We start from the raw sequence: 16716 nt of genomic DNA on the forward strand, positions 1-16716 counted from the left end.
GTCGAGCGAATTTTTCGGTCGACAGTGACTCCAGTCGAGTCGTTTTGATCGACTCGACTTATAAAATAGACCCCTTAATCTGCTAGAAAAAATCATAACGGTATGACTCAAATTACAATAAGTAGTTACATATGCCACTGCATAATAATACTGCGTATTAACGAATATGTATTACTAACAACCTAAGAGTAAATTTAGTAAACGAATGGCATTATCGAGCTAACCCAGCAAGCTTTATAAGGTAACATCTCCAAAATCCTGTAACCACTTTTCATATGCTGCCAGACTGTTGAGAGCCACTGAGCGGCGGATCCTTTTCAATGAATTGTGGAAATCAGACTCTCGGAATGCTGCGCAATTTGGTTGGGTGAAAAATGTCAAACCCGACCATCTCTATTGTTTAGCGGCCAACAATCTGGCCTATAGTTGAACAGTCCGAGTATTGTATGGCGTGTTTGACAATAGGGTCCTAAAGACCTGTTCCAATTTTAATGCCAAACGCTTAAGTTTAGGCCAAAAACACATGTTTACTCAATTTTTAAATGTTTTTCTTTGGTTTGTGTCCAAAAAAACATTTTTTTAGATTTTGCCACAATCTTTGGGTTAAACTCAAATTTTGGGTGTATTTTGCTTTCCGTGTCCCTTCCGAAATGTCAGATAGGAATAACCCCAGTGTTAAAACTAAAAGCCCTGTGGTGTTTTTGTCGATTAAGCGAACGTCAAACATGATCAAAAGTGTCAAGGTTCGTTTGTGGACCCAATTTTAAAATTAAAGTTTAAATATGATGTAGCCGTTATTTGAGCGGGAAAAAATGCTAAAATACTTGCAGTAACATGCTCTTTTGTGTCATTAAATAAAAACAAGAATTCATTAAACATTTTAGGACCCAATTAGCAAGCATTTTAGCCGTTCAACCATTGGTGAATTATTTTAATCATAAGTAATTTAATATCCCGTTCGGATTGATTTCACAGTGATTCACAGCAGTACAAGCTACAATATTTCTTTGAAGTTAAAGTTTTGTGTTTATCCTTTGTGCTATTTTATTTTTATTTCAATCAGATATTGTATTCCGCATGGCAAACAAAGAAAAAGTCTTTTTCTAAGTGTTACATATCTATATCAGGGTTTAAAATTAACAAAACACTACGTAGCACCGTAAATGAGTATAACTAGAAAAGATTGTAGCAGTTAAAATTTGATGTATTTTTCGCGGTATTTTTTACATCAGCTTATTTTATAACTTAATCAATACCAAGCAAGTAAAGTAATCTAGCAGTCAGCCGTTATTCACTATGTACAAATACCCAGTTAAATTTATTTTTGATAGTTTCTGTTATTTATTAAAATTAGATCGAAAAAATGATCTTCGGTCGACCAGTACTACATATAAGCTTTTGTGTACTATTATGAATGATTATTTTAGGGGGCCTATTTTGTAAATCGAGCCAGATTCATGTGACTCGTCTGTATTCATTGTCGATCAAAGCAAACATGCATATTTCAGATGTCACCCGTCGACTCCCATATTAATCCAGTCACATAGAGTGACAACTGTCGAAAAACTCGAGTGACAGAGCTGAGTCGAGCGAATTTTTCGGTCGACAGTGACTCCAGTCGAGTCGTTTTGATCGACTCGACTTATAAAATAGACCCCTTAATCTGCTAGAAAAAATCATAACGGTATGACTCAAATTACAATAAGTAGTTACATATGCACAGCATAATAATACTGCGTATTAACGAATATGTATTACTAACAACCTAAGAGTAAATTTAGTAAACGAATGGCATTATCGAGCTAACCCAGCAAGCTTTATAAGGTAACATCTCCAAAATCCTGTAACCACTTTTCATATGCTGCCAGACTGTTGAGAGCCACTGAGCGGCGGATCCTTTTCAATGAATTGTGGAAATCAGACTCTCGAATGCTGCGCAATTTGGTTGGGTCCATATTCTTAACTTCCTCTACATTGAGCTCTGGAAAAGAGAAAACAAATTTAGGTACATTATTTTTACGTTGCAACTGCTGTGTATCAATTACAATTATTTATTGTAAACCTGGCAAACCGAAAAAAAAAACAATTTACACGGATACAAATTTTGTTCGCATGAAACTCCCCTATGAATTTTTACCACTTTTGAGTTAGCTTCTAAAGAACATTCTAACGCTCAAACATCATTATTCTACAATGATGAAATTTGAAAGATCCATTCGGGGCAATTTTGTTCGAACATCATTTAGGTATTTCTTTTTTCTTTAAGCTTAGTACACTGATTTATAACAAGCCTATTGCTTCATTTTCATGTCAGCTTTAAGGTTTCATGTTATTTCAGATGAATATTAAAGAATTTATGCTGCTTTCAAGGGGTGTTCATTCCAACCCCAGGCGAACTACCCACGACTATCCCTATTTCTGAAAATCATATTTAAAAACTGTAACTGTGTATGGAAAAAAATGAGAAACTATATTAAACCATCTGTGTCCCATGTGTTTAACAGTGTTTTATAGAAAATAAAATTTTCCTAATATGTGCATGAACTCAAAGTTAAATATGAACATTAATGAATGTTTGTCCTTTACTGGCATATACCAGATTTACTGGTATGTCTGAAACATACTTTTGGGAACTAGTAATCAGAAGACACAATGGGCCGTATGAATAAAATGTAGTAAAGTTGAGTTTACTACATTCTCGATAGTAAACGCTATATGTGGAACACGAGTGGAACATGTTTGTGTCATTTTCCTTTCTACATCTTTCGAACGTACTACAAACAACGTATTGCTATGAATAAAGGTAGCATTTACTACAAAGCTACTGGTAGTTAGCTTCAGAGGTTGCTACACATGCTTTGAGATTGCGGAATTGAATGGAATAATTTACTTTTGAGTAAAAATCATGGGAAAACTATATGAGTTTTGATATTTTGGAAGGTATTTTGAGTTTTGCTTAGGAATTCTGAGGTTACGAAAACATTCGCCCCGCCAATTCTGAGATTCCGGTAAGATTACCGGCAGTAGCCATTTGTAATATCCGTGTGAATTCTGGCATTACGATAATTATGTTATTTTCTAGTAATTTTAGGATGTCGGTAGGAATTCAGATATTTATAATGTAATTCTGAATTTTAGGTGTAAATTCTGACATCTCAGATTCTCAGATTTCCTTTGGAATTCCGGAATTCCTGTAGGAAATTTAGGATTCCGATAGGGATGTCGGATTTGTTATGATAATTCTGGAAGTATAAATACCATTCTAGGAATATTGCGGAAATATCAGAAATCTGGTAAAAACTCTAGAATTGGGGTGGGAATGGGATTCCGGATATTGATCTCTTGAAATTCTGTGGGTATCTTTGAGACGGTATATCTGTAAGAATCTATGAGATTGCGGTGGGATTCCTGCGAATTATTGTGTGAATAGTTGTGATTCTGAAAATCAATCTTTGTAATTATTGTAAAAACCTTTAAGATTCCGTTGATCTCCAGTTCCGTTGGAATTTCAAAGCAAAGCTTTAATATAAACCTGTTGAATGTCGGTAAATATTTTATAGATTTCAATGGGATTTTTTGTGAAATCGATAAGAATTTTAATGATTTCAAAGGGAACCCCTCATTGAATTTTAACGACTACCAATGGAATCACTACCATAAAAATTTTACATTCTAAGTTATAGAAATTCCAAGGATACTATCAGAAACCCCATCAAAATAACGAGAATATCACAGAAACACATTTAGAACTTCCGGAATTCAACATGCTGTTAATAAAACACACGGGGAGCATCAAAATTCTACCGCAATTTCACCAGAATCTCAGTACTGGTGCTAGAAAATATGTGGTTTCTAATTTGATAGCTGTAATCTCAAGATCTCTTCATAGCTGTTAAGCTAACATCAAAAAAAAAAATCATCAATCACTGGCGTTGGCGAAGACCGAAAACCACTCAGAAAATTCTTTGATGTACCATCATCATAAAATCATAGACATAAAGAGCATACAGACTAATCGCAAAATTACACTACAAATCTTGTCAAATTATAGCACCTTCATGATTTTATGCAAATTGTTGCGTAATCGATTAGATTCCATGCATTTCCTTCATATGCATGATTGCATTAATTTTAACCTTCCAGTCGTCGCGCAGTTTGCCACTGTCAGAACCACCACGCTGCTGTTGTGAATGAAAAGCGAGGTATTTTCAACAGTGTTGTACAAAATACAACAGCGCGACGACTGAAGTGTTAAGAGTCACTCTGAATAGATTATTCACAGAGAAACAGACGTAACACTTAGAACAAATCTCGATCAAAATCATAGTCGCGAAATCATGTACGCCCAATGCTAAAAACACTGTAGTTGGCCGATGGACCAACAGATGGCGGTAGTGTGTAAACGTCAAACGCGAACAAAAACGACGCGAGCGCTGCGGGTGGTCGATTGACCACCTACCCAATATTTGAATCGATCGTTAAAAAGTTGGTCGATGGACAGCGATGAGAGTGTGACGTCTGTTTGTCTGTGGATTGTTCTTTACGTGCAGAATCACTTTGCATTCTGAATAGAATTTTCTTAACGTGCGGCATCAGTCACTGGGCCGTATGAATAAAATGTAGTAAAGTTGAGTTTACTACATTCTCGGTAGTAAACGCTATATGTGGAACATGTTTGTGTCATTTTCCTTTCTACACCTTTCGAACATACTACAAACAACGCATTGCTATGAATAAAGGTAGCATTTACTACAAAGCTACTGGTAGTTAGCTTCAGAGGTTGCTACAATAGAGATAGAAAACTATAGAGGACGAATGTCGCTGGTGTTCCCTTTGTTCTCGCTCAGAAATATGTCGGGTACATAACTGTCAAACTGCATACATTTCCGCGTTGACATTCATAGCCCCGCCTATCTCCACCAGCAAGAGATGTTCCGACAGCGACGCCAGCGACATTCTTCCTCTATAGTTTATTACCTCTATTGTTGCTACACATGCTTTGAGTTTGCGGAATTGAATGGAATAATTTACTTTTGAGTAAAAATCATGGGAAAACGATATGAGTTTTGATGTATCGGAAGGTATTTTGAGTTTTGCAAAGGAATTCTGAGATTACGAAAACTTTCGCTCCGCCAATTCTGAGATTCCGGTAAGATTATCGGCAGTAGCAATTTGTAATATACGTGTTAATTCTGGCATTACGATAATTATGTTCTTTTCTAGGAATTTTAGGATGTCGGTAGGAATTCAGATATTGATAAAGTAATTCTGAATTTTAGGTGTAAATTCTGACATCTCAGATTTCCTTTTGAATTCCGGAATTCCTGTAGGAACTTTGAGTTTCCGATAGGGATTTCGGATTTTTTATGATAATTCTGAAAATTTAAATACCATTCTAGGAATATTGCGGGAATATTAGGAATCTGGTAAAAACTCTAGAAATGGGGTGGGAATGGGATTCCGAATATTGATCTCTTGGAATTCTGTGGGTATCTTTGAGACGATATTTCTGTAAGAATCTATGAGATTGCGGTGGGATTCCTGCGAATTATTGTGTGAATATTTGTAATTCCGAAAATCAATCTTTGTAATTATTGTAAAAACCTTGAAGATTCCGTTTATCTCCAGTTCCGTTAGAATTTCAAAGTAAAGCATTAATATAAACGTTTTGAATGTCGGTAAATATTTTATAGATTTCAATGGGATTTTTTGTGGAATCGTTAAGAATTTTAATAATTTCAAAGGGAACCCTGGTGTTTTAGGGGAGATCCTCATTGAATTCTAACGACTACCAATGGAATCACTACAATTCTCATAAAAATCTCTATATTCTAAGTTCTAGACATTCCAAGGATACTATCAGAAATCCCACCAAAATAACGAGAATATCACAGAAACACTTAGAACATCGGAATTCAACTTGCTGTTAAGAAAACACACGGGGAGCATCAAAATTCTACCGCAATTTCACCAGAATCTCAGTATTGGTGCTAGAAAATATGTGGTTCCTAATTTGATAGCTGTAATCTCAAGATCTCTTCATAAATGTTAAGCTAGTATTTAAAAAATCATCGGCGTTGGCGAAGGCCGAAAACCACCCAGAAAATTTTTTGATGTACCATCATCATAAAATCATAGACATAGAGAGAATACCAGACTAATCGCAAAATTACACTACAAATCTTGTCAAATAACAGCACCTTCATGATTTGTGCAAATTGTCGCGTAATCGATTAGATTCCATGCATTTTCTTCATATGCATGATTGTATTAATTTTAAGCGTCACTCTGAATAGATTATTCTTTACGTGCAGAATCACTCTGCACTCTGAATGGAAATTTCTTAACGTGCAGCTTCAGTCACTGCTCATGTTCGAAAGTAGTAAGTACTTCATGTTCGAAAAGTTTTTTATTCATTCCAAAAGTGTAGTAAACTTTGTGGATTTTGATTTTGAGTAGATGCTACATGTAGTAAAGTTCAAAGTTTTTTATTCATATCACCCACTGTTCATGTTCGAAAGTAGTAGGTACTACATGTTCGAAAGTTTTTTTATTCATACCAAAAGTGTAGTAAACTTTGTGGATTTTGTTTTTGAGAAGATGCTACATGTAGTAAAGTTCAACGCTTTTTATTCATTCCGCCCAATGTGTTTGTTTGACAAATTGAGACAAGAATTTGCGAAAAAAATGCGTGTTCTAGTGAGAATCAAACTCACGACTCCGTGTACGCTAGACCGGCGCTGCTTTAACTAACTACCACAGACAAACATACGTAACACATAGAACAAATCTCGATCAAAATCATAGTCACGATGACATGTACGCCCAATGCTAAAATCGGTGTGTTTGGCCGACAGGCCAACAGATGGCGGTAGTGTGTAAACGTCAAACACGAACAAAAACGATGCAAGCGCTGCGGGTGGCGGAGCGAGATTTCTCAACCATTATTGCATAATAGAGCAAAAGATTGTTAACTTGTTAACTGGTACTCCGTAACAAGTTGGCGGCGTGCAATCTTATTATAATATTTTCAGTGGAAAAAAGTAGCGGAAAAAATATTCTGTACCACTTCTAAGTTGTCCCCTCTGACAGTTTTAAACTGCAATAAAAAAAGTTTTGGAATTAATTAGACATAGACCTAAAAATAACTAAATTGAAACACCGTCAATTTTCCAATCACGAGGGGCAAGTGAAAAGTTTCTCATTAGAGATTGAATCTGTGTTTTCTCTCTAGGTAGCTATAAGTATACAAGGTTCGCAATTATCATAGAACAACAGAACGTGCTGATAATTCAAGAAACACTATACTCAAAGCGTTAAAAGCTATTATCATGGCCAAATCATGGAACTTCTCTAAAAATAAGGTTGCCTAATATTAGCATAGCATAGCATAGCATAGCATAAACGACTGTACAAATCGTGTGTGGCTGTGCAATTCTCAACTTTTTTCGTTTTGAGAAATCTAATAAGTAGTGTCGCAAAAAAATCGTTTTGGAGTTAACGCTTTTTTTTTCTACATATTAGAAATGAACAAAACAAGTATCAAATTGTACACCTGGCCACGTCCTCACAATCGCTAAGGGAAGGGAAGGAACGTTCAACGTCTACTTTAGAAGATACAGGGAACCCAAACTATCTTCATAGACATCACAGGATGAGGTAGTTGTGTTAGTAGAGTAGGGTGGTAATGAGGAAGAGCTCTATTCGACAACTTAGAGCATTATTGGTATTATATAATCATAAATGAGGTGAAATTGGTTTTGAATTTACCTGATCAATCTGGATCACTTCTGTAAGAGAACTTTTTTATGATTAGTAATATGATAAATATAAACAAAAAATAAAGAAATAATGGATGGTTGGGTATGAGATAAAGTGAATAATAAAAATAACTTCGGAAATTTCTTTTGTGTGTCTCTGTATTTGTACATTTGGGAGTTGGTGTAGAATAATTAATTGCGTTTTACGAATGAATTACTGGTTAATACTTATATATACATTTATTTCCCCAAACACCGCCATTATCTTCAATCATCTGAATCAGTGGATTCCGCTTTTCCATAAATTTCTTCAATTTTGTTTGTAACCTTTTCTCTGTCTCTTGCTAAATCTTCCCATTCCTGAAAACTCAGATCTCCAAATCTATCAACATTTTGTTTAATAACGTCAAGCCAAGTAAATGATGGTCTTCCTAATTTTCTATAGTCTTTTTTGTACTTAGCAGCTAATTTTAACAAATGATTGTCTTCCATCCGTACTACGTGACTCCAAAATCTCATTTGCAGTGCCCTAACCTTCTTGGTGACCGTTTTTCCTCGTAGTATTTCAGCACCGGTTGGTTTGTCATTGTTTCCTGTACAGCAACTAGCCAATTCCTCTACTATTTGTTTCTCATATTTCCGCATGGATTTACGAGTACGTTTGGTAATAACAGAGACTTGTGATCCAAACGTCATTGTTGGTGAGATTATTGAATCATACAACAGCCTTCCAATTTCAATACTAGGCTTATTTTCTTTAGCAAAGACAATCACTGCTTTTGACGATTTCACTGCCTTTTTACATCGGGATTTGTTCGTTTTGCGACGGCACAATCGATCTGTTATTGTCACTCCCAGGTAGTCTAATTCGTTGGATACCTCATATATGCGTCCATTGATTGTCAGCGACGGTGGTGTTTCTCCTGTAGGCGTCCTTACCACTATTTTTGTTTTATCATCATTTAGCATTAAATTTGCATCTTCTAGATGCTTCTTCAGCACTGGTAGTAATCTGTCCAATTGCTCTTTATTACATACGATGATCAAAATGTCGTCAGCATACACTAGTATTATCGGGTATCTTATATTATGTACCTGATCTAAGACGAAAAAGCCTCTCAAATCAGCTTCTGTCTTTCGCAGAACGTCCTCCATTATCAAGTCGAACAGATACGGTGAAAGCGGACATCCTTGCTTTATCCCCATGCGGCGATTTTCCTGTAACGTTTTCTGTCCATTCCACAAGGTTTGGTACGATTCCTCTCTTACGCATTCAACAACTCTACGAATTATTTCAATCGGAGCATTCTTTTGCTCCAATATTTTTGGAAAATCCCGCAATGAAATTTTGTCAAAGGCTTTACTTATATCCAGTGACATTAAGATCAAGTCGTCTCCTGCATTCCATTTCTCTTCTAAAATCCGTTTAGTAACAAAGAGATGATCCATAGTTGACCTCCCGTGAAGAAAGGCCGTCTGGTGATGTCCAATGGGAACTGTATGTTTTATCAGATGTTCAAGTACCCAAGATGCATACATTTTGTACCCCGTGCTACTCAGACATATTCTCCGGTAATCATTTTCATTTCAAATCTCAATATTTTAGGGATCGGTACAAGCAATGATTGTCTCTATTGAGATGGTAATGAATTTTCTGACCATATCCGCTTCAATATACCTTTGAACTCATCTTTTGTTACAGTATCGGCATACTTTATTAACTCGGCCGGTATATTATCTAGCCTAGGCGCTTTATTATTCTTACTTTCTCTGATAATAGTGTCCAAATTATCGATGTCAGGCATGTTACATTGTACCTCACCAGACATGTCGATTTTTTCTGGTAAAAGAAAGTTTCCTTCTTATCCAATTCTCCATTTACGCATCGAAATGTTCGGTTTCCGCGTGCTACTAGAGTTTTTCCTATGCTTTTTCATATACTGATGCGCTCTACTGATTCTTTCACCAACCTTGTAATTTTTCAAATTTTCTAAAAATTGTTTCTGATCTCTGCTTTCCTTCTCTTTACACAAACGAGAAAATGTAGCCTTTGCATTTTTCTTCTGTTTGATTGCGCTATGATTATAGGGTTTCATCTTATTTCTGAAAGACCATTCCTTCACATCCGCCAGCGCTTTTCTGCGAGATGGTGATAAAGGTATTTTATGCAAATCAGATACTGACGAGTTAGCTGCTTGCTTCAATTTATCAACAAAGTTTTTCCACGCTTCTGATGTTCCTGTTTGGAAGATGTCAATTTTCTTATCAGCCAAAGCTTTATGGTAATTTGCTTTGAATTTTTCTTGTTGAAGCAACTTCAAATTCCATTTGATTCGTGAACAATCGTTCAAAGATCTCTCGCCTGACGAAATGTCAAAGCAACATTCAGAAGTATTGATAAGACAATACAGCAGTTTATGGTCTGTGACTACGGTTGAATCCCAGGTAGCATGGACATTCTTCAAAAACATCTTGGAGTTTGTTTTTGTCATAATATGATCGATTTGAGAGCCCCTACTTCCTCTAGCCCATGTGATTAGACATGACCTGTTGGCCATAGTACTCCTTACAGCAAGATTGTGTCGCCTAATGAAAAATTTCAATTGTTCGCCGTTCGCATTTGATTCAGAATGGCCCAAAAATTTTCCAAAAAGAGAGCTGTCTTCACCGTCCAGATCATCTCCTCCTATCTGAGCATTAGTGTCCCCGATACATATGAGATTCTTGAAGTGTTTGATTGTCATAAAACATCGACCTAGATCACTCAAAAATTTACTGTAGCCATGATTTGGAGCATGTATGTTAATTATCTCAAGGGCAACCCTTTTACCTCTAATTGGGATTACCACCTCGATCTTTTGTATGTTCTCGAAAGCGTTATCCACACCTACGATTGAAATGTCAACTCCCTTTCGAAGTAAAAACGCTAGACCGCGTAGATGATTACCTCCATTTCTTGAGATATACCAAACGTAATCGTTGGTCTGTAGTTCGGCTGCATCCACATTCACTTCCTGCAAGCATGCGAGATGTACATTTCGTCGCAACAGTGCGTTATTTATCAGATCCCGTTTTGCTGAGTCGCAACATCCTCGAATATTCCAACTGCACAGGCTTGGTAAATTTTGAGCATAATCATCGCCAGAAAAGCGAATTTCACGAACAACTCCTGTCTGGTATACCTTCGTAACGCTGTGGAATCGGCCACTTCCATCGTCAATTGTGTGGTATATATTTACGTGCTTAACATGATCTACTCCGGCTCCATCAGGTACAAAGCAGTTCCAAACATTACCGTTACGGTCATACATTATTATTTTGATGGAACACGTGTTTACAATAGCTATTATTGTCTTGTACTCTAACAAGCTAACACCAATCTGTTTTCTACTCTCATATGCTGATATTGCCCTCGTTTTAAGGAATTCCTGATTTCGTCGCGCGTAATTTGACGAAACTTCTATAATGCTTATTATTTTCGTTTTAAATTCTTCTCTATTCTCCAGACTGTTCAATAGTTGATGAGTGATTGCATAATATATCGAATCGGATGCAACTGGCGATACTAGATATTTTAAGATAGGGAGTCCTAACATATCATACAACTTTTGAAATGATACTCTGGGTTCCTCTTCCTGGTCCACAATTTCGTTGTTAGCGAGACCACTGACCTTATTCAAATCTGTAGCCGCTAATGTGTTATTTAGTTGTAGATGTTTCTCGACGCGATTTGCTTTTTGTTGTTCATACAATTCTATTACCTCGCGAACACTATCGTAATGATTCATACCATTATAATAGATATTAACCGTCGCACTGCAAGCCCAATCCTCAAACACTATAGGATGTGTTTCATTCGAAAAAATTCTTATTGTCACTCCAAGAATATCTCGAACCGCAGCAATCGATTCCGACCCTGCCCAAACGCCATCGTGACTGAGTTGCTGCAAATACCCTGATATAATCGCACCGTGCATATTTTCTTCCGGTCATGACTCCCCTCGCTCTATTGCCTCAGTTATAATCAGATTTCGGTAAGTATCAATACATGAATACAGATGTTTCACACATTCCTGGCGCATTACAAAGATTGCATCTTGAAACACTTCATGTGTATAGTGCAGCTCCGTCAACTGGTACACTATAGCAGAAAACAGGCAATTTCCATCTCCAGGCATACGATCAATTATTAGGTTGTATTTGTTATTCATCGTTATCTCCATATTGCATCACTTGTTATTCTTCGGCTGTCACCTAATACAACACAAACATAATGAAAATATGGAATGCTTTTTAATGCTTTTTTATCAATTTATCGCAATTGTCTGCTCGAGCACTGAAACGATCAATATGTGTCAATGGTCAGAAAAATTGTTCAAGCCGTACTCCTGCCCTGATTCAACAACGTGTATCCACTTACTGCGAGATTCTAAACTAATCGACGAACTGACATACTAAATAATAGCTTTCATATGTTTCTGTGTGTTTTCCTGTTTGCAATTACAAAGCCTCGCATAACGCATTACGTACACATATTTACCTGAGATGCTCACAACTTTTTTTTCATTTTGGTCACACCAATACATATACTCACGTGTCTGAGGCTGATGACATATTGAAAGAGAAGAGAAGTGAAGTGAAGTGTTGGCGAAAAGAGAAGAGAAGAGGTAAAAATGGTATGGCATACTGGGAGAGGTTTCGAAAGAGTTTCAATGCGCTCCTTGTTTTCATTGATTTTGTGCTTCAGCAACAGCATGCTGCCTGCAACCAGAGAGAGAGCGCATGGCTGCTTCATTCGGTTTTTTTCCTTTTCCCATGTCCATCTGCATCAACTGGCGCCTGTAAAGGCGACTCTGTAGAATGTATAGCAAGGGGGTAAAAATCATTTCATCAAGCAGGAGCATTGCTTCATGATGACGTACAAGAAAACCGTTCAAATCACAAAGCAAGTTGTTTTTCGTCATCATTCGGCAGTCCAATCCACTAGAAATTACAATGTAGGGCCGACAAATTTCATAACGCTAAAGGGGGTGGGTGGGTGTATTGAAGATGTTACAGCTTATATAAAATTTGAAAAATATTCATTCAAATTGCGTTACAAAGGGGTGGTTGGGTCTAAAAAATGACAATTTTTGGCGTTATGAAATTTGTGAATTAACCCATAAAACTTAAACGAAACAAGTAGAAATAGCAATCCTAGGCTATGATTAATAGTATATACAAAATTAAAATTATAACAGGATTAATGAGTTGTTGTTAATTTACATGACTGAACACACGATTGAGCCCGTTAATGAAATAATCAATGAATAGTTAATCCAGATTTTCATGACACAGTTCTTAAATTTGAATCACTACCAAAATAACTTTTAAAAAGACAAATTGATCAATTCAAGATCAAAACATATTTGGTACACACTTAGATTTTTTCTCGTTGTTCAGTAATGTTTTTTACCGGCAACGTACTGTAAATAAATATTTAACTGAAGTTTCGGTATTACAAACGAGATTTACCGAACCCCCCTATATTATATATAAAAAAATCAAAACAATGTTCGTCCACTTTTACCGAAATCGTCGTTTTATTTACCGAAAAAACTGTAAATTGTTTAGATTCGCCGTAGACTGTAATTTTTTACCGTACTTCAGTTCGTAGTGCTACAATGCTTAAGGTGATTATATAACGAAGCCAAGCCACACCTCAAATTTTCAAGAGCACAAAACTTGAGAACCAAACAGCGCTCCTCGTTGAAAATTTATCCCATTGGTCACTTCCAACAAGCAAGTAATTACAGTTAACTCTCCCTTACTCGATATTCCGTATCTCGATATCGAGTTAGAGAACCATAGTAAAAGTTGGTTTTCATGGCTAACTCGATGGTCCCTTGGATCGCAGTTGCGATGGTCCCTTCAATATCGAGTAAGGGAGAGTTAACTGTAGATTGATTTTTATCGCGGACTGTTGAAAGATTTTCCAGTCTTGTGCACTTGAAAATTCGAAGGTTGGCTTCGTTTTATAATCACCTTAACCGATCAAATTGTAATTTGATATTTCTGAGGCCGCCATTTTTGTTTCGGTGTGATAGTCAACGCGATAGTATTGCATCCGTTTAATATTCTCTTATTGTTTTCCGTAAGTACAGTACTGGACATAATAAAGTACGCATTGGCCGTTTTTTCATACAAAATGGTCATGTTTGGAGATCTGAATCTCAGCTTTTAGTGGTCCGATTGATCCGAAATTTTCACCACAGCCTAGATATAACATAGATTTTACTCAATTTAAATATCACTGCATTTGAAACACAATCTTTTAAATTATTGAAAATCTCTCAATTTGCAAAAAATTGCAAAATTTAATTTTGAAAATATTTTGAAAACAATCAGTTTTACCGAAAAATTATGTTCTGCAAACTTGTGTGTCTTATCAAATTGTACATTTTTGCAGAAGGACATATTGCTCTAAGTATTTTCATTTAAAAATTATTTTTACTTTAAAATTTTGTCATTTTTATCAATATTTGAGATTTGCGATAACTTAAAAGTTCGTTAATGAAAAACTATAAATTACTAGCCTAGCAAATTTGGTTACTTTCAAGCTACGGTGAAAATTTCAGGTCAATCGGACAGCTAGAAACCGAGATATAAGACTCCAAACTTGATCATTTTGTATGAAAAAAGGCCAATGCGTACTTTATTCTGTCCAGTACTGTAGGTACGACCTGAGTGATTTTATTAAAAAACCTATTGTTTAAGGTTGAATAAAATATTTTCGTTGTAGTACTTGTCGTTGTTGTAACTGCCCAATTACGTTTCTGAATAGCATCATCACATTAACCAACATAAACACCTATGAAGGATTCGGTGGCAGTTTTTTGCAAAAGAGGTGAACAGTTGCATATGAGCTAGGATTGTAGCTCAAGATTTGAAGCGCGCGTTCGAGTTGTTGGTGATGCCACTGGTTTCCCATCTTCATAACAGACGAGCAGTTCATCTTCAAACGGTATAAAAACGAAAACGCGAAATAAATCGATGGACTTTGAAATCAATATGAAATTTATTTTGTTCTGATCATTCTATTTTATTGTTCGGTAATCCTTAGCTTTACCGAAAACATTACCGAGCGCTCAGCGGTTTATATTTCGCTAAAAAAATTACCGGAGTCGGTGATATTTTCTAAGTGTGTACTGGTTGTGCATAATGATGGCTATTAGGCCAACACACTTAAACAGAATCGCCGAGAACAAAATTGGCAAAACATTTACCGATATCTCGGATGTTTACCAAATCTCGGTAAAGTTTGCCGAGATCTCGGCAAAAAATGTGGATTAAAAAATTACCGAATTCTCAGCTGTTGGGTTCTCGGCGAAACATTTTACTGAGGTCAGTGAAATAATTTAAGTGTGAACCGAATATTAAAATAAAGTATAATTTTCGAGAAATTTGAAGTTTAATGCCTTTTTTTCACACAAAATTAAATGCTTAAACTTCTATTGTTATGAACGAAGAATTGCTTTACATTTACTAAAGCAACACACTAGTTATAGATATAAGATCATGTTTGTATCTATGGAATGAAATATTCTTTTAAATGTCTACCTTTCCTTCGAGCACTGTAAACGTTTAATGGGTATCCTTTCTAAACTTGAATCATCGATGTCATAAACAAGATCAGGAATGGCTCCAAATGCAGTTCGTTTTTAGGTAAAATTTGAGAACAATTTACCACTTTATTATAGTAAAAGCTGGGACTATAATAATTGAAAATATAACGACTCTCGTATTTATAAGTCATGGAACATTGTGAGATTTTATTGTTTTCTATGGAATGGGCAAATGATAATTTTGAGTTAGGAAATTTTATTGTATAATATTGAAAATCAGTTCAGTGGTACAAAGCACATTTTATTTTACAAATATAAATAAGAACCCTTTTTGTGTTTGTCAATTGAATTTTCTCAAAACTGTTTTTTTCAAATCCAAATTCACGCACATTATGAATGTCGAAGCATCCACACGCACTGCTTTCACGCTTTAGCACACTTTCCTTGCCACTTCGCATCCCTTCAGTATGCCATGTAAGCGCGATTTTCATACAACATGCATGGAGAGACCTTCAACGCGTACGCTTCTCTTTTACATCCTCGACTTCTGTTTGTACTAGGTAATACGGTTTGAGATTTTAACAAACATGTTTTATCGTTTTTTTCTATACCGCATTGACAAAGCAATCCACAAGAAGCAAGTTTGTTTTATGTAAGCCATAGAAATGCACAGAATTTCTGAAAATTTCACAAAATTTAATTGTCACTTGATTGCATTGTAATCAAGAATTCTTATGTGAATTCATTATTTTAGAGGCGTTTTGCAAAATCAGATACTCAAGGTTTATCCGATCAAATTGGCTGGAACCCATTATGGCGTTGTTTTGGTTTTGTTTTACGTTGGATTGGATTGATTTATTTTAGATAGGTGAGAATGGGACGAATAATATTGAATTTTCTTTGAAGTTGAATTTTCGATGAAAATCCATCTGATTTTCGAATTTAGATATTTGTATTAGTTTATTTGTTGCTAAACCATTTGACAGTGAACCATCTGTTTTTCAATTCGCCTGAATGGAGTCATATAAAGCCAAGAGAACTCTTAAAATTATACAAGAGCGAATGTTTAAACTCTTGATAGTTTAAATCAAACATCAGGCTCACATGATCAACTGTTCATATTCTTCGACATCTTTTTATCTCGTATTATTAGGAAAATATATACAGGAAACAAAACAAATAGAAATAAGTTATATTCGATTGACGAATCATAATTAGTCATTATTATTTTATTGTTGAAAAATGTTAGTAATGTAATATGTCAGTATCATAGATACTTAAAAGAGAGGTTAGAGCTGAACAAGCACAATATTATTCACTCCTATTCTTGTTTACGTTCGAAAACAGTTTTT

General features: G+C 35.7%; 1 protein-coding gene across 7 annotated transcripts in view; it reads right to left on the reverse strand.

Annotated features, from left to right (window-relative positions):
* Positions 1-211: 211 nt before the first annotated feature.
* Positions 212-16716, reverse strand: part of LOC5575196 (spastin) — a 182452-nt gene continuing 165947 nt past the window's right edge. For 6 of the 7 annotated variants that reach the window (XM_021853223.1, XM_021853224.1, XM_021853221.1 and 3 more), the window contains one exon: positions 1007-1981. In XM_021853223.1, coding sequence (XP_021708915.1) covers positions 1818-1981 — 164 coding nt within the window. In that variant the 3' untranslated portion in view covers positions 1007-1817. Of the gene's footprint in view, positions 314-1006; positions 1982-16716 lie in introns of those variants that run through there. The other variant, XM_021853233.1, reaches the window with a different exon arrangement.

Source organism: Aedes aegypti, chromosome 1, assembly GCF_002204515.2.
Source record: "Aedes aegypti strain LVP_AGWG chromosome 1, AaegL5.0 Primary Assembly, whole genome shotgun sequence".
Classification (NCBI taxonomy): Eukaryota; Metazoa; Arthropoda; class Insecta; order Diptera; family Culicidae; genus Aedes; species Aedes aegypti.